At 40.8% G+C, this 27,281-nt stretch overlaps 1 protein-coding gene and 1 long non-coding RNA gene across 2 annotated transcripts in view; both read left to right on the top strand.

Annotated features, from left to right (window-relative positions):
* Positions 1-23,116, top strand: part of MDM4 (MDM4 regulator of p53) — a 36,552-nt gene extending 13,436 nt beyond the window's left edge. The window contains exons 4-10 of the mRNA XM_049770703.1: positions 3,176-3,231; positions 7,439-7,506; positions 8,167-8,272; positions 12,034-12,194; positions 17,171-17,311; positions 18,383-18,463; positions 22,445-23,116. Coding sequence (XP_049626660.1) covers positions 3,176-3,231; positions 7,439-7,506; positions 8,167-8,272; positions 12,034-12,194; positions 17,171-17,311; positions 18,383-18,463; positions 22,445-23,017 — 1,186 coding nt within the window. The 3' untranslated portion in view covers positions 23,018-23,116. The remainder of the gene's footprint in view (positions 1-3,175; positions 3,232-7,438; positions 7,507-8,166; positions 8,273-12,033; positions 12,195-17,170; positions 17,312-18,382; positions 18,464-22,444) is intronic.
* A 1,741-nt stretch (positions 23,117-24,857) lies between these two features.
* Positions 24,858-25,304, top strand: LOC126004237 (uncharacterized). The gene is made up of 2 exons (XR_007493848.1): positions 24,858-24,977; positions 25,114-25,304. It is a non-coding gene; the product is annotated as an uncharacterized LOC126004237 (long non-coding RNA).
* Positions 25,305-27,281: the final 1,977 nt, after the last annotated feature.

Raw genomic sequence — 27,281 nt, 5'->3', positions numbered from 1 at the left:
TGGAATTTAGGGTCTTTGGAGGGGAAGATGGTGGTCCAAGGCTTTTTGCACTGAGAGTAAAGGATAATTTAGAGAAAACGAACCAGGGGCCAGAGCAATCGCACAGTGGTAGGGTGTTTGCCTTGCATGCGGCTGACCCAGGACGGACCTGGGATCAATCCCCAGCATCCCATATGGTACCCCAAGCCAGGAGCGTATTCTGAGTTCATAGCCAGGAGTAATCCCTGAATGTCACAGGGTATGGCCCCAAAAAGCAAACAAACAAAAACATAAAAAAGAGAAAGCACGGACCTGAGAGGACTAGTTGAAGTGTGCTTCATGCAGAATGAATATACTATCTAATCAGTAGGAGGTAGCATGCTGTCTCAGGTTTAAATTTTGTGCTTAATTATAGAGAGGTGATAAATGAACTGATGAGAGAAATGGGGTGTTGCTGCACAGTTTGAAGAGAATGCACTTTCTAAGGATTACATTAGAACTACTGATCTAGTACTTTAACTGCAGGGCTATATGATTATTAACGTACACAGTCAAAATCTGATTAGTAATTGAGAAGCAAGCAGTTTTTGCATACTTTGTAGTGATTGCTCCTTCTGAGCTCATTTATTTTACTTTTATAAAACTCACACTCTAATTCCCAAATTATAATATTAAAAATAACTCCTTGAGAGGATTATTATTAGGGGATGCCCAGTTGGGGTGCTATTAGCTAGTGAAATAAAATGTAAATCCAAGAAGGAATGCATAGGAGGTAAGACTTTTGCCTTGCATACAATCAACCCATGTTTAATCTCCCAACATTGAGTATGGTAACCTGAGCACCACTGGTGGTTGACCCCTGAGCATAGCCAGGCATGATCTAGTTCCCCACTCTATGCTGAATAAAATGTCAATATTTTTTTGTTTGGGGGGGCACACCTAGGGTACTCAGGGTTTACTCTCAACTTATTGCCTGGGGACCTGAACAGTGTTCTGGGGATCGGTGGTATTGGTCTCCTTCATTGAGCTCTCTTCAACCCAGTAAATCTTCTTTGTTTGCTTGGTTTTTTGTTAGTTTTGGGCCAAACCCAATGTGATGATCTGGCCATTTGTGGCTCTGCTCTGGAATCATCCCTGATAATGTTCACTGAATAAATACCATCATTATGTTTGTTTTGTTTTGGGACCATACCCGGTGATACTCAGTGGTTATTCCTGGTTGTGCTAAGGGCACTGTATGGGATGCTGGGGATTGAACCTGGGTCTGCCATATGCCCTAACCACTATGTTCTCATCCTGTTTCATGTTAATTCTTTGTTTGTTTGTTTTTGGACCATATCCAGTGATGCTTTGGTTACTCCTGGCTATGCACTCAGAAGTTGCTCCTGGCTTGGGGAACCATATGGGATGCTGGAGGATCAAACCATGGTCTGTCCTAGGCTAGTGCGGGCAAGCCAGATGCCTTACCGCTTGTGCCACCGCTCCGGCCCCTGTTTTTTGTTTTTGGCCCACACTCGGCCATGCTCAGGGCTTATCCTGTCTCTCTGCTCAGAAATAATTCCTGTCAGGTTCAGAAGACCATATGGGATAGTAGTGATTGAACCCCAGGTCAGTCACGTACAAGGCAAATGCCTTACCCACTGTGCTATTGGTCTGGTCCATGTTAATTAAATTTTGGGGGGAGGGGTCATACCCGGCAGCGCTCAGGGGTTACTCCTGGCTCTATGCTCAGAAATCACTCCTGGCAGGCTCAGGGGACCATATGGGATGCCGGGATTTGAACCACCGACCTTCTGCATGAAAGGCAAATGCCTTACCTCCGTGCTATCTCTCCGGCGTTAAATTTTTTATGGTATTAAAGATTACCATTAGTTTAATCTTGAGCATCTTGATATTTTTTAAAATTTTTTTGGTTTATGGGTCACACCTGGCAGCGCTCAGGGGTTACTCCTGGCTCTGTGCTTAGAATCGCTCCTGGCGAGCTTGAGGGGGGGGGGGAGAGAGAAGGGGGAACAAACCATATGAGATACTGGGATTCGCACCACCTTCAGTGCTGTATGCAAGGCAAATGCCCTACCACTGTGCTTGCTATCTGGCCCATTTGTTTTGGGACCATACCTGGTGGCTCTCAGTGGTTATTCCTGGCTATATTTTCTTCTTTTTTTTAAATAATATTTTTTATTTAAACACTGCTATATTTTATTTTTTCTTTTTTGTTATTTTTTTATTTTTTTTATTTATTTTTTATTTTTTTTTTTTTTTTTTATTTTTTTTTTATTTTTTTTGGGGGGGGGGCCACACCCGGCGGTGTTCAGGGGTTACTCCTGGCTGTCTGCTCAGAAATAGCTCCTGGCAGGCACGGGGGACCATATGGGACATTGGGATTCGAACCAACCACCTTTGGTCCTGGATCGGCTGCTTGCAAGGCAAACGCCGCTGTGCTATCTCTCTGGGCTCTATTTTTTTTTCTTTTTTTTTTTAATGATTGGAATTAGAAATTAAACCTCCAAGTTCAGTTTTATTTTTTATATTTTTGTATTTGGGCCACCCTTGGTGTTGCTTAGGGATCACCCATGCAGGGCTCAGGGAACCATATGGAGTGCCAGGGATTGAATTTGGGAATGTATGCAAGGCAAGAGACCTATCCTCTGTATTGTCTTTGCCTGCCTCCAAGTTCAATTACATTTTTTTAAAAAAATGACTTGCATCACACATCTTCTACTATACCATGAGCTGCCATCTCTTGACTACTGAACCATAAGAAATCTACCTTGGGGTGGGGCAGAGAGCTAGAATAGAGTATAGGGTGTTTACCTTGCAAATTGCTACCTGGGTTTAATTTCTGGCACTGTATGGTTCCTTGAGCTGTACGAGGAGTGATTCCAGAGTGTAGAGCCTGAGTAAGCCCAGACCACTGCTGGGTGTGGCTGAAAAATAATAAATCTATTCTAGAGAAGGAAATTTTTTGTCTCAGAGGAGCCCAAAAGATGACTTACTGGTTGCTCCAGTTTCTTCCAGGAACCACTGGGAGCAATCTCTGAGCACCACTGGATAAGATACACCTTCCAAAACAAACCAAAAACAACCCAAAAGTTTCTGCCTCTGAATATATTACAAAGTTGAGAGATAGCAGTCAAAAATACATTTAATATTTTAATGAAAAACATGTTAATTTTTAAAAAAATTTCTTTGACAGCCCTCTCTATGATATGCTAAGAAAGAATCTTGTCACTTTAGCCACTGCTACTACAGGTATGTCACATCATATTTTTCAGTCTGTATTGCAACTTTAATTCAAGGGACAAATGCTGGGAAGCTAGGAAGGTGAAATGCAAATAGAATAGAAATCGTGGTATGACTGGGAGGAATGACTCATGGAATTTCATTATTGTGTTATTGAACTTTTCATTTTGAAAATTTCCAGACTTACAGGAAATAGATAATGGCCCTTCTTAGTCTTAATGTAAGAATTTCTAAAATTTCTAACATAAATTTCTTAAACCATAATTGCAATGCCTTTTTGACAACAGTGTTGACAATCTCCATGATAATAGATATCCAATAGTAATTGTTGGTTGATGTCTCTCTCTGTTATCTCAGAAATGGGTCCTGTGCTTCTTGGGCTTTCCTTTTTCTTTCTTTCTTTCTTTTTTTAACTTAAATTTTTTTTTTTAATTAAAAATTTTGGACCACACTTGACTATGCTCTGGAGTTACTCCTGGCTCTGCACTCAGGAATTACTTCTGACAGTTCTTGGGGAACCAGATGGGGTGCCAAGGATTGAACCCAGATTGGCTGCTTGCAAGGCAAACACTTTATCTGCTGTACTATTGCTCTAGCCCCTACACTTGGCTTTTTCAAGTCAGTATCTAAACAAATTTTACACTGCACTTCATTGATATTGTTTCTAAGTATTTTTAGTTTACAGAACTTTATCTTTTTGTTTTTATGTTAGTTGTTGAAGAAATGGATTTACTTGTAGGATTTTCCACATGGTAGAGTTTTAGGTTATATTCTCATGAAGTTTGATTTGTCTCTTTGGTTCTGACTATGTCATTATGTGACTTTCTGGTTATGACTATGTCTTTGTGACTTTTTTGGGAGGGTAGAGGGTGCCCACACAGGGTGATGTCCAGGGTTTACTCCTAGTTCTGCACTCAGGAATTAAACCTGGCAGTGGACGATATGGGATTCCAGTGATTGAATCTGGGTTGGCCATGTGCAAGACAAGTGCCCTACCTTCTGTATCATCTTTCTAGCACATCATATGACTATCTTTTCAGTCAATTAGTGCTGAGTAGATTTGAGTTTAATTTTCTTGCCAAGTTTTCATAGGTGTTGCTTTGTATATCTGTTACACCACCAGTGAGATGACTTAAGGGCAAAAGAGCCTGTTGAAGGCCCCTAAGAACAGAATCTCAAAAATGTACTTTGCTTACTATTCCCTTTTCAGAAAAATATTACTCAGTGCCTCCCTGGAAATGGACCTTCTTTAAAAAGAAACAAACAGCACAGCACCTTTGTGTCTTAGCCTGCTACCACCTCTCTCCCACAGGGCTATATATATTGTCCCTTTGGGAAACACTGCTATAGAAGCTTCAATTAATTATTTTAGATTCCTATTATTTGAATGTCAGTTTCTTTAACCCTTTGCTCAACTGCCCTTTAATTTAATTTCTTAGGTATGTTTCCACTGGCTGCTTTGAGGTTAGAATTATGGTATGTTTAGAGATAAGTAAATAACTTAGAATGAAAATGTAACCTTTTTATTCCAGATAATGAAATTTCTCCCACTCCCTTCATTCCCAAATATGGCCCACTTTTTTGAGCTTCTAATTAGCATTTAGGTAACTAAGAAAGTCCGACCTTTTTTGATTAGCTCTTTTTTAGTGAAACATAATTTGGAACTTACTCAGAATATGGATTTTACTTTTTGTTTTGTTTTGTTTTTGGGTCACACCCAGCAGTGCTCAGAGGTTACTCCTGGCAGGCTCGGGGGACCATATGGGATGCCGGGATTCGAACCACCGTCCTTCTGCACGCCTTACCTCCACGCCCAGAATATGGATTTTGAAGATAGTTGGTTTCCCCAATCTGATTGCTTACTTCACTTAGTTTTACATTTCTCTATGAGGGAAGATTTGTGAAAGTACTAAAGTGATACATTGAATTCCAGTCACTTGTGAAATAGTATGACATTCTTGGGATACTCTTTGTTTTCTAAATGTTCTCTTATTTGAATATCTAGACTGGATGTTAAGTTTTAATTCCCCCCCTTATTTTTATTCTTAAACTGCAGAATTTAGTACCTGAGAGTTTGCTTATCATCATGATGTGCTGATGGGTCCCAGTGGTGATGGGGGCTTCCAAGGCCACACTCAGGTGGTACTCAAAGGCCTCCTGGTCTATCTTTGGTGATGCTGAAGGACCTTGGGGTGCTGGGCATCATACTTGGAGCCTCATATTTGTCACCTTTTAGGCTAAACACCAACCAAAGTGATTATAAAGCATTTCTTCATATATACTAGTAAAATGAACTATATATGATAGAAGTTTATTTAAAGATTAATTTGTGCATTCGGATTTTCCAGGTACTTTTTTTAAGTAAGATAGTGAGGCTTTGAAACCATGCATGCCAGAGACCAGGAGATAGTGTAGGAGGGAAGGCTCCTCTTGCATTGCATCAAGTATTAAAGTATTAAGCACTGCCAAGGATCCTGTAAACTGCAGAATGTGGCCCAAAAACCCAGAAACAAAATGAAAAATTGAAAACAAAACTAAATTTTACATTGCAATATCAAATTCCTTTATTAAAGAAATGCTTTATTTTTATGTTAACTGATCTTTTTCTTTGATGGTATTGAGGATGCTGTTTCCAACAGTGTTTATGGATCAATAATAACTAATGAATGGCACCTGGAGAGGTAGTCTAGTAGGTTGGGCACTTGCCTTGCATGCGGATGACCCTGGTTGAATTTCTAACACCCCACATGGTTCCCTGAGCAGCCAGTTGTGATCCCTGAGCACAAAGCCAGATGTTAAGCTCTGAGCCCTGTCAGTTATAGTTCAAAACACCATAAAACAAAACATAGCTGATGAACCCAGTAAATGACAGACTTACTTGGATGCATTTTATGGGTTATGTAGAACTTTAGTGATGAACAGAGAGATAGTAGAGGTAGGGGTTTAGATGCTTACCTTGCAAGCCAGTGGTCATATCTGAGAGCAAAACTGGTGATAATAGTTCCTGAGCACTGATGAGTATGACCCAAACCTCACTTTTGCCTATCCCCCAATAAAACCCCTCAATAATGTGTGGCCTCAGGTTATTACAATCTCTATAATTTGTTATTTTCCTGTAGCTAAGTTTTAATTTCCATTTTGCTTAAAAGAAAAATTTAAGCCTTTTATATAGTTATTTCAGAGTCTAAACTTTTTTTCCTTAGGTTATTGTTTGCTTTTTTTTTAGCTTTTTTTTTTTTTTAACCTTTTATTTACAATAGTGGGGAAATAAGCTTATTTTAAAAAAAGTGATTTAGGGGCTGGAGAGATGGTACAGTGTTTAGTGCTTGCTTTGTATGCAGCTGACCTGGGTTTGATCCCTGGCATTATACATGGTCTCCTAAGCAATGCTGGCAGTGATCTCTTTTTTTTTTTTTTGGTTTTTGGGCCACACCCGGTGACGCTCAGGGGTTACTCCTGGCTATGCGCTCAGAAGTCGCTCCTGGCTTGGGGGACCATATGGGACGCCGGGGGATCGAACCGCGGTCCGTCCTAGGCTAGCGCAGGCAAGGCAGGCACCTTACCTCTAGCGCCACCGCCCAGCCCCAGTGATCTCTAAGCATAGAACTAGGAGTGAGCTCTGAGCACTGCCAGACGAGACCCACAAATACCAAAATAAAAAAACTAAAATGCACTCACGTAATAGAATTTAAACTCTGACATTATCATTAACACTTAGAATCTAAGTTTATTTGAAGATCTTATTGTATTACAAAGCAGGTAGGGAAGATTTCAGAATTTCAAGTCTCCTAACACTCTCTCTATATCTTTAACACTAGAAAATAAAAAATTGAAAAGCTGCACTTTTTGTTTGTTTACAGGTTAGGCACATTTGGTAGTAAGTATCTATGCAAAAATACGAATGTTCTCTTGTTCCCTGCCAGGTCTCATTTCTCGTTGTAATTTGAAAACTTGATAGGAAAGAACATTTGTAGAACTTCATTTCCCCCCAGATCTTGGCAATTTATCTTGCATAGAGTTTTGGTCTTTGCCATTTAAAAAAAAATAGCTTTGGATTTTTCCTTCCTTTTGGATGAGAGCCTTGTCCAATGCCTATGGAGAGAAGCATATCTCTAGGGAAAAAGCCTGGTGCCAGGGTTGTTAGTGGAGTCCTTTGTGTGTGGCAAGAATGGTTATTACCAGGGAAGGTTTTCCTTTTGTTTTACTTGCTATCCAGATGCTGCTCAGACTCTCGCTCTCGCACAGGATCACAGTATGGATATTCCAAGTCAAGACCAACTGAAGGTAAAATCACCACATGGTGACTTTTTTTGTTGTACAGAGTGGCCCCTTCTCTGTACCTGTGGATCTTGGACTCCCAAGGCCTTTCCCTTAATGTGGTAAGATTTATTAAGAAAGGTCCTGGGAGTTCACAGATCAGGGACAGAGTGAACCTTCTCTGTTCTTCCCAGAGTTCCAGTCTCTGATTCTTTCTTTGGGATGTAGCACTTCTGATCTATAGTTCTTCCGGTTACATTTTCTTTGGGGTTTGTGTGTGCTGTCTGTGTCGTGGTATATGTCCCTAAATATTTGAAGAAACTGCATTATTAGATTTTAATAGGCTTTGTTGTGATTGAGTCATTTCTGAAAGCTTCCCCAAACATAGGAAAAGTTTATGATCATCTTGGTAGTCAGGATATTGTGGACTTGGATAGCTTGTTTTAAACAGTAGGTTTTGGCCTTGTCTACAGAGATGCTTTTACCCCCAGGTTTGGGATTCTCCTGTCTCTGCTCACAGTGAATTGAGGAGCAGTGTTGTCTGTACCTGATGACTGTTGTTGTGAGCTTGTGAATTCTGTGTAACCCATTGTGTTGCACACTAACTGGTGAGCTAGAGTAGAACTGCTACATCCCCTGGTGCCTGTCATTTCAGATCATTGATATATACCTTTGTCTTCTTTTCAGCAAATTGTAGAGGGAGATTCCAGTTCCAATTTCAGAGAAAGAACTGAAGAAAACAATATTCCCGTACTACGTCCCTCAAAGCACAAATGCAGAAGTTCCGGAGAAGGTAACTGTGACTTAAAATTACCTTAAAGAGGCTTTTTTTTTGCCTGCTTTCCTCCTTTTCCTTTCTCTTCCTGCCTTTCCTTTTCCTCCTTTATACCTTCTGTGACATCTGTTCATATTAAGTGTTTATAATTAAGGCCGTAAGGCAGGGGTCTCAAACTCAATTTACCTGGGGGCCAAAGGAGGCAAACTTGGGGTGATCCTTGAGTGGAAAGTCAGTAGTAAGCCTTGAACATTGGGGGTGTGACCCAAACAACTAAAACAAAACAAAACAAAAAAAGATTCCTCTTGGGCAGGGCCACAAAATGTTGTATGGAGGACCGCGAGTTTGAGACCCCTGCTAAGGGATATTATAATCTTTAATCTTTTACGCGAAGTAGACAGATTTTTGTGATATTCATTCTTTTCTGAAAATCTTTTTTTATTTGTTCTTTTTTGTTTTGGTTTTTGGGTCACACCTGGTGGCTCTCAGGAGTTACTCCTGGCTCTGCACTCAGAAGTTGCCCCTGGCAGGCTTGGGGGGACCATATGGGGTGCTGGGAATTGAACCAGGTCCGTCCTGGGTTGTTCGAGTGCTAGGCAAAGGCCCTACTGCTGTTCTATTGCTCTAGCCCCTCTTTTCACTTTTTTATGCTTGTAGCTACTATGGTCAATTTTGAGGAAGGTGGTTGTGCTCTGTTAGCAGCCCTTGATTACTGGGAAGGATCAAGAGCCCTTCTTTAGCATGCTACTAGAGGCAGCTACATACTCATATCTGCCACATGGTAACTCAGCTGCATTGGCCTTTAAATCTTGGCAGCTTTATATTATTCCTTCTAGTTAGAGGTTTTTATTTTAATTTGTATGTAAGAGATAGTGACTAATTTCAATATATTTTGCAGTTTGATGGTATACTTAGTATATCAGAACTGAGAGTGGGATATGTAAACAGTCTTTAGCTATTTTGCCTTTGAATGATAGTCATCAACTCAGTCTTCCACACTAGATAAATGTCAGGCTAAATGAATTAATGAGTATTTGGAAAGTTCCCCCATGTGCTGTTTTATAAAATGGCTCCTAAAAATTGTTGTGCAAAGATATATAAGATTGTTAATTCCTTAAAGGTATTTTATGGCATGATGGTCTAGGTATTTGGCTTACATTTGAAGCAGTAGCCAGCATCGTTCAAGAAAGTTACATTGTAAAAATTGCTTTAAATGTTTAGATTATAATTGATTCAGTTTATTGTGTTTGATAGGCCGTTTTTCAAAATGTATTTGAATATAAACTGAATTTTGGCCTCCCTAGTCACGTTGGAGCTATTCCAGTTTATGTGGTATTAACTAAATAATTGTTTTTCTTTTCTTTTCTCTTTTTTTTTTTTTTTTGGTTTTTGATTTTTGGGCCACACCTGGCGTTGCTCAGGGGTTACTCCTGGCTGTCTGCTCAGAAATAGCTCCTGGCAGGCACGGGGGACCATGTGGGACACAGGGATTCGAACCAACCACCTTTGGTCCTGGATCGGCTGCTTGCAAGGCAAACGCCCTGTGCTATCTCTCCGGGCCCAATTGTTTTTCTTTAGCTACAATTCTTGCTTATTTTCTACTTAAAAGGTCATTTAGAGTATTAAAAAAAAAGACCTTAAGACTATGTATTGTTTGTGATGGGAAATTTTAGAATAAAAAGCTTTGTGTATTCAGGAAGGTATAGAGATAGAAAGGATAACATTGTGTTTCTTTTCTTTCTTTCTTTTTTTTTTTTTTTTGGCCACACCCAGTAGCACTCAGGGGTTACTTCTGGCTTTATGCTCAGATATTGCTTCTGGCAGGCTCAGGGGAACCATATGGGATACTGGGGAGTGAACCCAGGCCCGCCACATTCAAGGCAAATGCCCTACCCACTTTGTTATTGCTCCAGTTTTAGGACAACATTGTTATTTGAAAAGAAAGGCCTATTTCCTTTTTTTCTTTTTCTTTCTTTCTTTTTTTTTTTTTTTGTGGTTTTGGGTCACACCGGCTGTGCTCAGGGGTTATTCCTGGCTCCAGGCTCAGAAATTGCTCCTGGCAGGCACGGGGGACCATATGGGATGCTGGGATTCAAATCGATGACCTCCTGCATGAAAGGCAAACGCCTTACCTCCATGCTATCTCTCCGGCCCCTTTTTTTGTTTTCTTGAGCTTCACTTGGCAGTACTCAGGGGTACTTTCTGGCTCTGCATTCAGGAATCACTCCTGGTAGGCTTGGGTATATGTAGATATGGGATGTTAAGGATAGAACCCTGGACAGCCATGTTTAAGGCAAATGTCCTACCCGCTGGACTACTGCTCTGGCCCTTATTCACCATTTTCTTCATGAGAAAAGTTACAGCTCTTGAATCAATGAAGATAACTTTAATATATCACTATCTCAGGAACTTGGTTTCTGGTCATTTAAGTAATGAGTAAATGACAAATGTGGTTGAACTTGGTTCGGCCACAAGTAAGCCTTTCTAATAGGTAGGATCAACAGCATTTATTAAATGGGTTAACCTTTTGTTTTGGCCAGGACTTCTTTTTTTCTATTTGTTTTTGGACCACTCTTGATAGTGCTTAGGGCTTACCTTGCTCTGTGCTCAGGGATCTCTTCTGGTGGGACATGGGGGAGACCATATGAGATGCCGGGGATCAAACCTGGGTCAGCCACGCACCAGGCAAGTATCCTCTCTGATGTACAGATACTCCTTCTTTAATGACCAAGTTCTGTTTCGTCGTTAAGCGAGGAGCTGCATTACTGTATATAGTACTACAGTATATGCATAGTACTTGACAATACAGTTTTCTGAATAAGTAAAATAATAAGAAAGATCAAACCGAAAACTTCCATTTGTTTTAATTTGCATAGGTTGTGTAATTTACACACAGTACTGCAATGTATTACAGAACATAAAGTTAGTAAAGTAGGTACAGTAAAGCACCAAAAACCACAGTACTGTAATGTAGAGTGTATAAGATGGGAAAAGGATAATAAAATAAAATAAAATAATGGTGAAGAGATAGTCGTAAGTGCGAGTGGTCGCTAAACAGATAGGTCGTTAAGCGAGGAGTATCTGTACTATCATAGCTCCAATCCCCCCATCACCTGACCCTCATATGACCTCCACTACCACATGGCCTCCCTAGTACTAGAGGGTATATTACTGGAAGCCCCAAACATGGCTGCTCATTATTATTATTTTTTGTTTGTTTGTTTGTTTATGTTCTGGCACCACACCTGGTAGTACTCATGACTAAAATAATTTCTTTTTTTTGTTTGTTTTTTGTTTTTGGGTCACACCCGGCGGTGCTCAGGGGTTACTCCTGGCTGTCTGCTCAGAAATAGCTCCTGGCAGGCACGGGGGACCATATGGGACACCGGGATTCGAACCAACCACCTTTGGTCCTGGATCGGCTGCTTGCAAGGCAAACGCCGCTATGCTATCTCTCCAGGCCCCTAAAATAATTTCTGGTGCTATGCGCAGGATTGCTCCTGGTAGAGCTCAAGGGACAGACCATATGGGATGCCAGCATTGGCCACCTGTAAGGTGAATATCCTACCTGTTCCTATTGTTCTGGCCCTTTCTGCTTATTATTTTTTAGTGAAATCTTAGAGTGGGGAAGACATTGGCCTTTGCACCTGAGATATTTGATATCTGATTCTCATACTGGGAACAGAAATTTTGTCATATATCATAAGAACAAATATAAATATTATAAAAATCTCAATTTCTGATTACTATATACATAGTTGCTATCCTTTCTATCATAGGTGATGACTTGATAGGAAATTTGTCCCATGATGAGACATCCAACCTGGACCCTGGATTTGAGGAGTGGGATGTAGCTGGCCTGCCTTGGTGGTTTATAGGAAATTTGAGAAACAACTATACACCTAGAAGTAATGGCTCAACTGATTTACAGACAAATCAGGTAAAAAAATTGTTTAAGGGGAAACTTGGTTTTTTTCTTTTTCCTTTTTTTGGTTTTTGGGTCACACCCTGCGGGTTACTGGGGTTATCCAGTAACAACTCTCAGAAGTCGCTCCTGGCAGGCTCAGGGGACCATCTGCGATGCCGGGAATCGAACTGGGGTCCATCCTGTGTTGGCTATGTGCAAGGCAGTCGCCTTACTGCTGTGCTATAGCTCCGGCCCCAAAACTTGTTTTTCTTTCTTTTTAAATTTTTATTTTGGTTTTGGGCCTCAGTTTGCAGTGCTCAAGAATTACTCGTGGCTCTGCATTCAGGAACCTGAGGTACCAAGTGCAAGGAAAACACACTCTACCTGCTCTCATATGCTTCATCCTTATTTTCTTTTGAAAGTGTAACATGCTTGGTTGCACTTGATCATATAGTGTGTAGTCTTAAGAGTTCTCATTCAGGGGCCGGAGTGGGGGTGCAAGCGGTAGGGTGTTTGCCTTGCACGCACTAACCTAGGATGGACCCTGGCATCCCATATGGTCACCTCAAGCCAGGAGCGATTTCTGAGCACATAGCCAGGAGTAATCCGTGAGGATCACTAAGTGTGTCTGGGGGAAAAAAAGTTTTCATTCAGTGCTCTGACTTTTGGTTCTATTTGTGCTTTGATGCCCAAATCAAAGTTTAGTTTTGCCCTATCCTCTAAAAGCAATTTCCACACTTAGCTATCTAAGTAACATATTCACGTAAATGATGTAACAGTATATTTAAAACACAGCACTTGACTGTTCATTTCTTCCTGACCCTTTGTATGTTTTGTTGTTATCTTAGGGGCCATACTTGATAGTACTTGAGGATTACTCCTGAATTGGGGATTAGGGTTTATGCCCACAGGTCTTGGTCCATGTGGTGCTGGGATTGAACCTGGATATCCTATATACAAAGTAAACATTCTTGGGCTGGAGTGATAGCACAGTGATAGGGCGTTTGCCTTGCATGTGGCCAACCCTGGATGGACACCGGTTCAATTCCCAGCATTCCATATGGTTCCCCAAGCCTGCCAGGAGCAATTTCTGAGCACAGAGCCTGGAGTAACCCCTGAGCCATGCTGGGTGTGACCCCTCCAACAACAACAAAAAAACAAAAGCTAACATTCTTTTTTGTTTGTTTTGGTTTTGGGACCACACCCAGGGGTTATTCCTGGCTATGTGCTCAGAAATCACTCTTGGCTTTCCACTTGCACCCCCACTCCAGCCCAAAGTAAACATTCTTATATTTGCTTTTCATTTTTGGAAGTGAATGCTTGGGCTACATCTGTGCTAGGGGCTTATTTCTGTTGTTTTTTTTTTTTTTTTTTTTTGGTTTTTGGGTCACACCCGGTGGTGCTCAGGAGTTACTCCTGGCTGTGTGCTCAGAAATAGCTCCTGGCAGGCATGGGGGACCATATGGGACACCGGGATTCGAACCAACCACCTTTAGTTCTAGATCAGCAGCTTGCAAAGCAAACACCACTGTGCTATCTCTCCGGGCCCTTATTTCTGTTTCTGTGCTCAGGGATTATTCCTAGCAGGCTCAAGGACCAGATGGGTGCTTGGATTGAACCCAGGACAGCCGTGTGCAAGGCAAATGCCTGATCTATATTATTAATTCATCTTTATCTCTTTTGCTTTTCCATTTTTTGTGCAAAACACTTCTTTCTAGACTTTTCTCATCTTTTACTCAGTATTTTCAGCCAAGTATCAAGAGATATACAAAAGCATATAATATAAAATAAATATATTTACATTATCGTTATATCTTGTTATTTATTTTTGGTTTTGGAGCTATACCCATTGGTGCTTAGGCACTGCTCCTTGCTCATTACCCAGGGATTACTCTCAATAGGAGACTATGTTGTTGTGACTGAATCTTGACCTTCATGTAAAGCAGATTTTCCAGACAGTTTAGGTGACTTTTGGCCCCAATAATTGGTTCCTCCCTCCTTTTCTTCCCTTCCTCCTCACCCAGCAATGCTCAGATGTTGCTCCTGGCTCTACACAGAATTTACTCCTGGCAGTGCTCAGAGGACCATATGGGATGCTGGGAATCGAACCTGGGTCAGCAGTGTGCAAGACAAGACCTTACCCAACTGTACTATCACTCTGGCCTATATATAATTGGCTTTTTCTATTTCATAATGCCTCAGGCAGGTTATGAACTCTTCAGCTAGACACAATAAAAATCTAACCACTTTTATACTTTTATAAAATGAAATTAGTCATTCTGTTCTTTATCTTATATTTTACAGTGTATTTCCCTTTGTGAAAATATTGTTAATTTCTTTTATGTATTTGTTGACTGTTTTACATGTCCTTGCTGAAATACAAGTCCAAAGCCTTTATATTATTTACTTTTTTGTTTTCTTGGGAGGAAGGTTTTGGGCTATACCTGGTGATGCTCAGAAGCTACTCTTGGCTTTGCACTCAGGAGTTACTCCTGGGCAGTGCTCTGGGGACTATTATCAGATGCTGGGGGAGTGAATCAGGGTTGACCATGTGCAAAGCAAGCCTTACCAGCTGTACTATCTTTCCACTCCCTTACACAGTATTTTTTGACAGAGAGAGAGGGAGGTGTTTCAGTTTTTATGGCCATACCAGGGAAACATTTGTTGTATTTGGGATTCAAACTTGTGTCAGCAGGATGCAAAGCCAAGTGCCTTAATCCTGTATTACCTCACACCCTGTATTACTGTATTCTTGTTTGTTACCTAGTAATTAGAATGGTATCTGACACTGAGTAGACTTTCAGTAAATATTTATTTAGGTTTTGCTTTTTGGGCTACAACTGGTGACAATCAGGGGTGACTCCTGGCTATGCGCTCAGAAATCACTCCTGGCTTGGGGGATCATATGGGACACTGGGGGATTGAATTGCGGTCTGCCCTAGGTTAGCGTATGCAAGGCAAATGACCAACCGCTTACGCCACCACTTTGACCCCAGTAAATATTTATTTTATGATGACAGAACAGTAAAGTTGTTTGCCAATCATACCTTATTTTTCATACCCTAAGATGCACCCCCTGCCTGGAGCTGAAGCCTGAGTGCAGGGGAGGAAAGCATCTAAACTATGTGCATCTTATGGTCAGGTGCATCTTAGAGGGTGAAAAATACAGTGCATACACAAATTACCACGAAGGTCCATAGATGGAAACAAAAATAGTTGTATGTATATATTACGTTACTCAAGACTGAAGGAAGGGTGAGGGTTGGTAAAGCCCTTGCTGTGTAAGGTTGTGTGAATTTGTGGATTTGATTTCTGGCACTATCATGAAAACATTTGAGAAACATTTTTGAGAAAGAATAGAAGTTCAGGACAAGGTTTGAAGTACCATTGGTAGTCATCTTTATTTTTTTTGGTTTGGGGTCACATCCATCAGGGGTTACTCCTGCCTCTACAGTCAGGGGTAACTCCTGATGGGCTTAGAGGACCATATAGGATGCTGGGGATTTACCTTGGGTCAGCCTCATGCAAGGCAGGTGTCCTCTCCACTGTATGTTTGCTCTGACCCTTTCTGTTTCTATAATCACTGCTGGCTTTTTTTTTGGGGGAGGGGGCATACCTTGCAATTCTCAGGATTTACTCCTGGCTTTGCATTCAGGGGTTGGGGGACCATTTGGTGTGCCAGGGACCAAACCTGGATGGCCATGTGCAAGACAAGCACCCTACTCTCTGTACTATCTCTCTGGACCCTGTATAATGAATCGTGATGAGTATTAAAAGATTATATTACAAATAATAGAATATTTTCTAGTGTCTTAGGGTGCCAATATGGGAATGGAAGGTAGGAAATAGAAATAAATTCTAATTAGATGAGTAGCTATATGCCTTTCTCCCTTTTTGGGTTGGGAGGGGAGTGCTGGTTTGGGGGACATGCAGTGCTGCAGATATAATTCAGGTTTTTTTGTTTGTTTGTTTTTGGGTCACACCCAGCAGTGCTCAGGGGTTACTCCTCAGAAAATCACCCACCGCAGGAACGGGGAACCATATGGGATGCCAGAATTCGAACCACCGTCCTTCTGCATGAAAGGCAACCGCCTTACCTCCATGCTATCTCCCTGGCCCCAATTCAGGGTTTTAACATACAAAGCATATACTTTGTTTATTCACACCATTCATCTCCCATTTCAGTCTTCAGCCTTTATGTACTACAGTATTTTTAGCTGTTAGAACAGATTGGCTCTTAAAAATGAAACTAGAAATCCAGTATCCTTATAGCCAACTTGTATATAGTAAGCAGGTGTTTTGTAGATGTTGGATGAATAGAAGTCTGTTGAAGAAAGGACAGGTGTTCTTTGGAGACAAATGACGTCAATGAGGGTTTTCTTCCTCTTCTGTTTTTTTGTTTTTTTTTGAGGATACACCAAGGACTCCTCAGGCTGCTCCCATGCTGTACTGAGATACTGTACAGTGTTGAGAGCCAAACCTGGACTCTCACATGCAAAGTATGTTCTCCAGCTTTTTGAGTTCTCTCACTAGCTCAGGGCATCGACTTTTTTTTTTTTTATTTGTTTTTGGGTCACACCCAGCAGTGCTCAGGGGTTACTCCTGACTCCACGCTCAGAAATCACCCCTGGCAGGCTCAGGGAACCATATGGGATGCTGCGATTCGAACCAATGATCTTCTGCATGAAAGACAAATGCCTTACCTCCATACTATCTCTCCAGCCTGGACATTGACTTTTTTGGTGTGTGGTTTTTATAGTTTTTAGGTCAAATGAGACAGTGCTCAGGGATTACTCCTGAGTAGTGCTTAGGAATATGTAGTGCTTGGGATCAGACTGGAGTCAGTTAAAAGCAAATACTTTTATAATAATAATAATAAAAATAAAATAATAATCCCTGCACTTGTTTTGAGTTCATTTACGTTGGTTTGGGATCTCTGGCAATAGGCTCACTTGGGTATAGCTCCAATAACCCTCTGACTACAAAACTTTTGTTTGTTTTCCTGTTAGGATGTAGGTACTGCTGTTGTTTCAGACATCACAGATGACTTGTTTTTGAATGAATCATTGTCAGAGCAGTTTGGTGTTGGAATAAAAGTTGAAGCTGCTGATACCGAACAATCAGAAGTAGGAAAAGTGAGAGATAAAAAGGTATATTATATAAAATTTCACATTATTTGTACTTATATATAGAGTGTAATCTCCAGTCTTGTGATCTGGTCTGTATCTGTTTGTACATAGGCTCTTACAATCTTTTTTATTTCTAAATAACTAGAGCCAGTTTTAAGATTCACATTGGTGTTTTTTGTTTTTTATTTTGAATCATACCCTGCTGTGATTACTTATAGCCCTCTGCTCAGAGATCAGTCACTCCTGGTTGAACTCAGGACCCCAGATTTGGTGCCAGGGATCAAACCTGGGTTGACCGTGCAAAACCCATGTTAACCAAGAATCTTTAACTCTTAACTATGGAATAGTTTCTAAGTAAAGCTTTTGTTTTTTTGTTTTGTTTTGGAGCCACACTGTTGTCACTCAGGGGTTACTCCTGGCTATGCATTCAGAAATCACTACTGGCTTGGGGGACAATATGGGACATCAGGGATCGAACCATCCTGGATTGGCTGTGTACAAGGCAAACATTCTACCACTATGCTATCACTCTGGCCCCTACTCTAATATTTTTTTTAATAATTCATTAATTTGTACACTGTGCTTCTGACTGCAGAATGTAATTTGGTAACCCTTTGGTACCTTTTCAAAGTTTATTTTGTTAAAATGTCAGCAAGGGCAAAGGGAATCATATTTGGTCTCAATTTATGTTTTTGAGTGAATATTAGGTGAGGAGAATATGAATTTTTGTTCTCTTCTCATTTTTGAACAGGGGTTACAATATCTTAAGCAGTGCTTAGGAAATCTAGACAGTATTTGGTCAAAGTGATCATCTGTTTCAATGCCAGGGTGAGGATACAGACTACTTGGGAATTTTGTAATGCTGGGGACCACCATGGGCATCCTCTGTTAGTGCTGAGGGGTTTCCAGTTCTACAGTGGGCTTGGGTGACAGTGTGGTGTCGGGGTTCAAAATCTCATTCTGCCACTAGCTAAGCTGTTGTCTCATCCCAGATGTGAATTTTAAGTTAAAGCTTTTCGGCATTTTTCTTTCAGGTAATAACCTCATTTAAAATAGGTAGACCTTACTAGTGAGTTGTCTTTGCCTTCACAGGTGATTGAAGTGGGAAAAAATGATGACTTTGAAGATTCAAAGTCCATAGATGATGAAACTGATGTTGAAGTTACCTCTGAGGTATGGCTGTCTAGTAAAATGGCTATTATACCTTCAAAGTATTCATTCACTTGTATTGAAGAATGTCATTTCCCCTCATTTTTTGTTGTTGTTGTTGTTGTTGTTGTTGTTGTTTTTGGGTCACACCCAGCTGTGCTCAGGGCTTACTCCTGGCTCTATGCTCAGAAATCTTTCCTGGCGTGTTCGGGGGACCATATGGGATGCCAGGATTCGAACCACTGTCCTTCTGCTAGCAAGGCAAACGCCTTATCTCCATATAATCTCTCCAGCCTCCCCTCATTTCTGTCTACCTTTCCTAGGTGTTGAGATGTTGGTTTATATATAATTCATTAGAGATTTTTTTGAAATTTGAGAAGTTAATAAGTTGATCGAATTTCCTACCTTGTTTGTTTGTTTATTTGTTTGGTTTTTGGGCCACACCCAGTGGTGCTCAGGGGTTACTCCTGGTTATCGGCTCAGAAACAGCTCCTGGCAGGCACGGGGGACCATATGGGACACCAGGATTCTAATCAACCACCTTAGGTCCTGGATCGGTTGCTTGCAAGGCAAACGCCGCTGTGCTATCTCTCCGGCCCCGAATTTCCTACCTTGTAAAGGGATGACAAATAGTTGCTTTTCCCCATGCTTTTGAAAATCTTTGGATCTCATGCAGTGAGCACAGTTATTTAAAATAGTTATGCTTGGGGCTGGAGAAATAGTAAGGTAGGGCAATTTCTTGCCTTGCTGACATTTGTTTAATCCCTGGAGTCCCATATAGTCCCATGAGCCCCACTAGGAGTGATTTGTATCACAGAGCCAGGAGTAAGCCCTGAAAGTAGCTGGGTATGGCCCCAAAACAAAAGGTTATGTTTCACTTTTTTCCATTTTAATCCTAAAACAGGTTATTAAACTATCAAAAATACTTCGTTGAGTACAAAAATAACCTTTTTACTGGTTTCTTTAAAACATGGAGGGACATGAGAGACAATATAGGGACTAAGGTGCTTATATGACCTAGTTCCTTCTGCTGTACCTCTGAGCACCACTGGGTATGGCTCAGAAACCCAAAAAAGGATGGAAAGATTGTAAACAGTTGAGCTTTCAGAGAGGTTTACAGTAACAGAGGATTCATTAATGAGGGGTGACTATGTATGTGAACTCATACATTCAAAGCATTAGAGATCCAGTATTCACTCTTTAGTATAGGTATAGAATTTTAATTCAGGTCTAGCCTCTAATTACATCTTATTTTTTTGGTGGGGGTGGTGGGGGGCGGCTCATACCCAGCAGCGCTCAGGGGTTACTTCTGGCTCTATGCTCAGAAATTGCTCCTGGCAGGCTCAGGGGACCATATGGGATGCCAAGATTCGAACTACTGTCCTTCTGGATGCGAGACAAATGGCCTACCTCCATGCCATCTCTCCGGCCCCTAATTACGTCTTTTTTATGCTAGATTCCATTTTACTTTTACTACTTTCCCTGGTAACTTGCTGTAGAGGGTGAATGAGGGGTTGGTATAGGGGTGGAGAATGGCAAAAGATTTTTTTTTTTTGGTTTTTGGTTTTTGGGTCACACCCGGCAGTACTCAGGAGTTACTCCTGGCTCTGCACTCAGAAATCACTCCTGGCAGGCTTGGGGGATTATATGGGATGCCAGGATTCGAATTACCATCCTTCTGCATGCAAGACAAACACCCTATCTCCATGCTATCTCTCTGGCCCCAGGCAAAAGATTTTTTAATGTTGTTAGGAGAAAAAAGTTTTAGTTTTATCCTGTTTCCTTTTCCCCCCACTGTTGTAGTTATGGTAGTTCCCTGAAAATTTTCTGTGCAAAATTAATAAAGTAGAATAAAGTTCCATTATTTGGGCCATGATAAATAACAAAGACAAATGTTTCCATCGTAATCAAACTTCTTCAAGTTAAGCCTCAAACCTATTAAACAAATAGTCTGTGTTTTATCAAATCAAAGATGCCACCGAATGTAATAACTTTTGTTTCTGTTTTTGTTTTTGGGTCACACCCAGCAGCGCCCATGGGTTACTTCTGCCTCTGTGCTCAGAAATGGTTTTTGGCAGGCTTGGGACCATATGGGATGCCGGGGATCTAACTCAGGCCTGTCCTGGGTAGGCTGTGTGCAAAAACAAATGCTCTACTGCTCTGCTATCACTCCAGCCCCGTAATAACTTTTTTAAAATATGTAACTGTAAGAAGAAAAAGTTATACCAGTCCACAACACACATTGAATTATAGACACCAAAAAATTAGTTGTTTTTTTTTTTTTTGGCCACATCTAGTGGTATGCAGGGTTTATTCCTGGCTCTGCACTCAGGAATCACTTCTTGTTGAAAAATGTCAAGGATTAAATGCAGGTTGGCTGTGTATGCATAGCAAACACTACCCACTGTTCTATCTCTCTGGCTTCTAAGTTCCAGATCTTTATGAAGTTCTTCTGCATGTATATTTAGCATTTCAGATGAGATTTGGAGGTCCTAAACTGGCACAAACATTCTGTTGCCTTGAATAGACACTGGTGCGACAGCTGTGAGTTATATGTAACTAGCACTTCATTTCTGCCTTCCAGACTTGAACTGCTTGGCTCTCACTGGAAAAATGATCAGGTCAGCTATGTTTTCGCTGATCCTGTCAATGCTGCCAGTTATCCACATTAGTACAATACAGTTTGCTACCTTGTTCCTGAGAGCAGTGAGAGAACATAAGTAAACTTGATCATTTTCAGGTCTCATTTTAATTTTGCTTACTTTTTGTCACATCTCATTTTATTGTTTATTAGTGGGAAAGAGTGACAATGTTATCTCTTGTTTTTTTAGCCTCTTGGTCAATAAAAAATAAGTTGTACGTAAAAGAAATGACCCAAAAGGAGGTAGTGGGTGGAAAAGTATAAGTTTCACTCTGACTAAATACAGATACTCCTCCTCGCTTAACGACCTACCTGTTTAGCGACCATCTCTTCACTGTACCTATTTTACTAAGTTTATGTTCTATAATACATTGCAATACTGTGTGTAGATTACACAACCTATGTAAATTAAAACAAGTGGAAGTTTTCAGTTTGATCTTTCTCGTTATTTTACTTATTCAGAATATTGTATTGTCAAGTACTATGCATATACTGTACTACTGTATACAATACATGCAGTTCCTCACTTAACATCCAAGTCGTTGAAACGGAACTTGGTCGTTAATTAAGGAGTATCTGTAGAAAGCTAGAACAATTTATTATCTTAAAAATTTATCAGATTTTTTTTTTTGGTTTGTTTTGGGTCACACCTGACAGCGTTCAGGGGATACTCCTGGCTCTACACTCAGAAATTGCTTTTGGCAGGCTCAGGGGACCATATAGGATTCCGGGATTTGAACCACTGTCCTGCATGCAAGGCAAACACTCTACTTCCATGCTATCTCTCCAGCCCTGAAAGATGTATCAGATTGGGCTGGTCCGATGGTAGTGGTTTATCAGAACTTAATAACATAAGTATCACAAAAGTTGGTATATAACCCTCACCCCACACTGCTCAATTTGACTGGCTTAAAATAAAAAAGAAAAAAAGAAAGAAAAAAGAAAGATTTATCAGATTTTTCTTAGAAATGGCAGTTGTATCACATTCTTTTTTTTTTTTTTTTTTTTTTTTTTTTTGGGTCACACCCGGCAGTGCTCAGGGGTTACTCCTGGCTGTCTGCTCAGAAATAGCTCCTGGCAGGCACGGGGGACCATATGGGACACCGGGATTCGAACCAACCACCTTTGGTCCTGGATTGGCTGCTTGCAAGGCAAACACCGCTGTGCTATCTCTCCGGGCCCTAGTTGTATCACATTCAAGGGGAAAACCTCTCAGAATTTTTTTTATGTAGTTGCATATAACTAGGCCAGTAGTGTGAAATGTCTGGTTTTACTGGCTTAATAAAATCTAAGTCTCTCCAATCTCAGTTTTCTCAGTAGTGTGTTTTCTGAGTGAGTATTAATTGGCTGCGTTTGCCTTGTAGGATGAGTGGCAGTGTACTGAGTGCAAGAAATTTAACTCTCCAAGCAAGAGATACTGCTTTCGTTGTTGGGCCCTGAGGAAGGATTGGTACTCAGACTGTTCTAAATTAACCCATTCTCTCTCCACGTCTGATATCACTGCCATACCAGAAAAGAAAGAAAATGAAGGAATTGATGTCCCTGACTGCCGAAGAACTGTCTCAGCTCCAGTTGTTAGACCTAAAGATGTATATATAAAGGAAGAAAACTCGAAACTTTTTGATCCCTGCAACTCAGTGGAATTCTTGAATCTGGCTCATAGTTCAGAAAGCCAGGAGACCGTCTCCAGCATGGGAGAACAATCCGATAACATTTTTGAACAGAAAACATACACAGATAACATGGAGGATTGCCAGAATCTCCTGAAGCCTTGTAGTCTGTGTGAGAAAAGGCCACGAGACGGGAATATTATTCATGGAAGGACAGGCCACCTTGTCACTTGTTTTCACTGTGCTAGAAGATTGAAAAAGACTGGGGCTTCATGTCCTATTTGCAAGAAAGAGATTCAATTTGTTAGCAAGGTTTTTATAGCATAGCTAAATCTGTGCATCACAGAGAAATAATTCCAAGGCCAGTCATGTATTTCAGTGTCAGTATTCAGTATCTCCACTCAGTAACTCTATTCATATTCTTTGCATATGTAACATATGTCTCCATTCTGGGTGCTTTTTGCTTCCAAACATCTCATAAAATTTGGGAGATAGTTCTTTAGATGATTAAGTTGAGGACTCTGTTAACCCCATAATTCATTCTTTATACAAATAGAAAGATCTGGGCAGGATTAACTGCCAATACATCACAGAGAGTTCATTTATAAGGTATTTTAACTCACAAATTATCAAGATTTATCAAGTATTATAACTTACTACATTATTTGAGGATTAATAAGCTAATTTTTGTTCCTATTCTCCTGTTAGTGTTCTTGATATTAAAATTCAAGGCGGCAGTTAGAAAAATGTTAAATTTTGATGAAAAAACAAACCATGCTTTTATTAGGTTACAGTGATGTAAGTTTGGTATTCAATCCTACTTAGTCAGATATGCTAAAAGAAGTGTTTGAAAAATCAGACTTTTGGGGAGATAGAACAGCAGTAGGGCTCTTTTGCCTTGCATGCGAGGACCCTGGACAGACTCCTCCCGTATGGTCACTGCCAGAAGTGATTTCTGAGTGCAGAGTTAGGAATAACCACTGAGCGCTGCCAGATGTGACCCAAAAAGAAAGAAGAAAAGAAAAACCAGACCTTCGGGCTGGGGAGATAGCACAGCTGGGGAGAGCCCTGGTTCTATCCCCAGCTCTTGCTCCACCTCCAGCAAAAATTTTGTTTTTAAAAATCAGGGGGCTGGAGCAATAGCACAGCAGCATGTCGTTTGCCATGCATGTGGCCAACCCGGGATGGACCTGGTTTCTATCCCTGGCATTCCATGTGGTCCCCCGAGCCTGCCAGGGGTGATTTCTGAGCGCAGAGCCAGGAGTAATCCTTGAGCGTTGCTGGCTGTGGCCCCAAGCCCACAACAACAACAACAACAAAAATCAGTCAAAATATTACATTTCCGTTTATGCCCAAAGTAGAAGCATCAGTTTTGCTAACGTATACTGAATATATTTTTGTTGAAAAGAATATATTGTCTTTTACACACCCAAAAATTTGAGATGAGCAAACAAGTACATCCAGGGTTTGGAATAAGATAGTACAGCAGATATTACACTTGACTTGGATGTGGCCAACCCAGGTTTGATCCCCACATCCCATAGGAGTATCCCATCCTGAGCCACCACCAGGAGTACATTTTGAATTCCGAGCTAGAAATAATGTCTGCGGCATTGCTGGATGTGACTGCAAAACAATTAATTAGCCATATTAGACTTTACATTCTGTCAGAAGATATTTATCTTGAATTTTGATTCAAATAAATGCACTGATATAGGTCATTAGCTTAACCTCAGTTGCCACTAAAGTAGAAACAAGGCACAGAATTTAAAGTTTATTTTACTTGAAACAGTGATTTGCAATGCTGTTAATAGGGCTTTGTACAGAATGTACCCTGGAATGTCATTTTCCTTCTCCATACTTTCTGTGTCCATCTGTTCTCCCCATCCATAAAGGACACAACAGTTTAACCAAAGCGCAGTTCACTTTACTGTGCCCTTGTTGCCAACTTGATTCCTGCCTGGATCTTTATTTTTTCTTATCTACTTTTTTTTTTTTGGTCACACCCAGCAGTGCTTAGGCGTTTCTCCTGGCTGTATGCTCAGAAATCGCTCCTGGCAGGCTCGGGGGACATATGGGATGCCAGGATTCAAACCACCATCCTTCTGCGTGCAAGGCAAACACCCTACTTCCATGCTATCTCTCTAGCCCCTCTTCTCTACTTTAGTCATATTTTGTATACTCAAGCACTACTTTAATGTGATTCTGGTAATTGAGCCAATCTTATGAAAATAGGGGGAGTATGGCAGTTGTGAAAATGAAAATAGAGAATGATGGATCTCATGAGGTATTATCTGACCACAAATCTTGAAAAAACACACACACACACACCCTCTTTCACACATGAGGTATTATCTGACCACAAATCTTGAAAACACCCACCCACACACACACACACACACACACCCTCTTTCACACATGAGGTATTATCTGACCACAAATCTTGAAAACACACACACACACACACACACACACACACACCCTCTTTCACACTCTGGATCTTTGTCTGGATTGGGGATTTCCATTTGAACAAGTGTTCTGGAAGCTAAAGCAAGTGGTCATTAGACCACATCTTTTGAAAGCACTGCCTTGGGCATGAAAGACTTTTCCCATGGATAGGAGTGGAACAAGATTCCATTTAGTTAGTACCATTTTATTTTCTAAAGGGGGAGAATTTTACTATCAGTATGCACTCTTGTTTTGCACGTAAACCCTTTTTTGTATGTGAGCCCTTGATTTTGCATGTGAAGTTAAATGCCTGTCATAGCTAGTGTAGTCTTCCTAGAATCTACAACTCAGAGTAAATTTTTTTTTTGTTTTTGGTTTTTGGGTCACACCTGGCGGTGCTCAGGGGTTACTCCTGGCTGTCTGCTCAGAAATAGCTCCTGGAAGGCACGGGGGACCATATGGGACACCGGGATTTGAACCAACCACCTTTGGTCCTGGATCGGCTGCTTGCAAGGCAAACACCACTGTGCTATCTCTCCAGGCCCAACTCAGTAAATTTTTAAGCCATACTTTGCGTTCATATTTGTGTGTGTTTAAGTAGTGCTTAATGACTTTGAGGCAATGAATAATTGTAAAGTATTGGAGAATCTGTCATGCAGCAATATTAGAGCTTTTAGAGAGAAGTATGGCTTTGAATACTTTCTCCTAAAAGAAAAGGTCCTGTGAAAGCTATTTCTGTATGTCAGATGAATTACTTCTCACAGGGAGGAAAGGTGAAAGCAGCAGAACCTGAATCTTCCCCACTATTCTTTGTGTAGCCCAAGAGTTAGATTTTTTTGCTGTTTTAGGACAAAGGTCATTTCTTCCCAAAAGCAGAACCTGTCTTTTGAGTTAGAATTTTATGTATATGGTAAATGTTCTAAAACTTAAAGTTTGGACCAGAGTATAGTACAGTGTTTGCCTTGCACACTACTGACCCAGGTTTGATCCCTAGTATCCCATATGATCTTATCCTAAGCCCCTTCAGGAATGATCCCTGAGCACAGAGCCAGGACTACCCAGAACACAAAAAATAAAACACAAAACAGCAAAAAAACAAAAACAAGAAAAACCCCAAACTAAAACAACAACAAAAATCTTAGAATGTCATTATTTTCTTTTCTTTATTTCTTCTTTTTCTTTTAATAATTTGATATCTTTGTGGCCGGAGCAATAGCACAGCAGTAAGGCGTTTGCCTTGCACACGGCCAATAGTCCACCATGGTTCAAATCCCAGAGCCTGTCAGGATCAACTTCTGAGTGCAAAGCCAGGAGTAACTCCTGAGTGCCACCGGGTATTAACCCCCCCCCCCCCAAATAAAAGTCTGGTATCCTTCCAGTGTAATTTCCCCCATTTTTTTGCAAGTGATATATGATAAATTGGAGGGGTCCTCAGTGATAGTAGATACGGTGCTTACCTTGCATGTGGCTGGCTGACCCAGATTTGATCCTCGGTACATATGCTCACAATTCCATGCACACGTATACATACTATATGCACATATATGTGTAGTACATACTAACATGTACACGCCATCCTCCGTTTCCCATGTAGTCCGTCCCCTGAGCCTGCCAGGAATGATTTCTGAGCAGTGTTGGGTGTGGCCTGAAAAACGAGGCAAGCAGGAGAGTTGAGAGCGAACACTTGAAGTCTGATGGTTTTGCAGGTTTTTAGAATTGAAAAACATTTTTTAGCTGTTTGATACTAGTTTTGGTACCTTTTGTATGCACTCTATGCTTCAGCCTGCCTCCTTTCCTTGTTCTCTTGCAGCTTTCTCTTTTTTGGCACTTAAATGATTTGCTTTGAAGTCCTAAACCACACATTCTTACAACTTGGTCTCATCTTTATCTGCAGGAAATTAACATGATGATTTCTTATTTTATTCAGTTTTCAGTGTCTGTGGAGATGCATTTACTTGTTTAATGCCTCCAGAGGTTTGTAGTCTGAGGCAATGTTCTATAGTAGCCATACTGTGCGGTACGAACTTATTCACTGCCTTTACAACAGTTTGTACATGAAGCCTTCATAGTAAAGAAGTACTTGGCTTCCAAACACTACTACTTATGTTGTAACAAGACCACATTCTCTGCTTTTCCGGTGATA

The sequence above is a fragment of the Suncus etruscus genome, chromosome 3, assembly GCF_024139225.1.
Source record: "Suncus etruscus isolate mSunEtr1 chromosome 3, mSunEtr1.pri.cur, whole genome shotgun sequence".
Lineage (NCBI taxonomy): Eukaryota > Metazoa > Chordata > Mammalia > Eulipotyphla > Soricidae > Suncus > Suncus etruscus.
The sequence above is the reverse complement of the archived record's forward strand: the minus strand, read 5'-3'. Positions and strand labels throughout refer to the sequence as shown.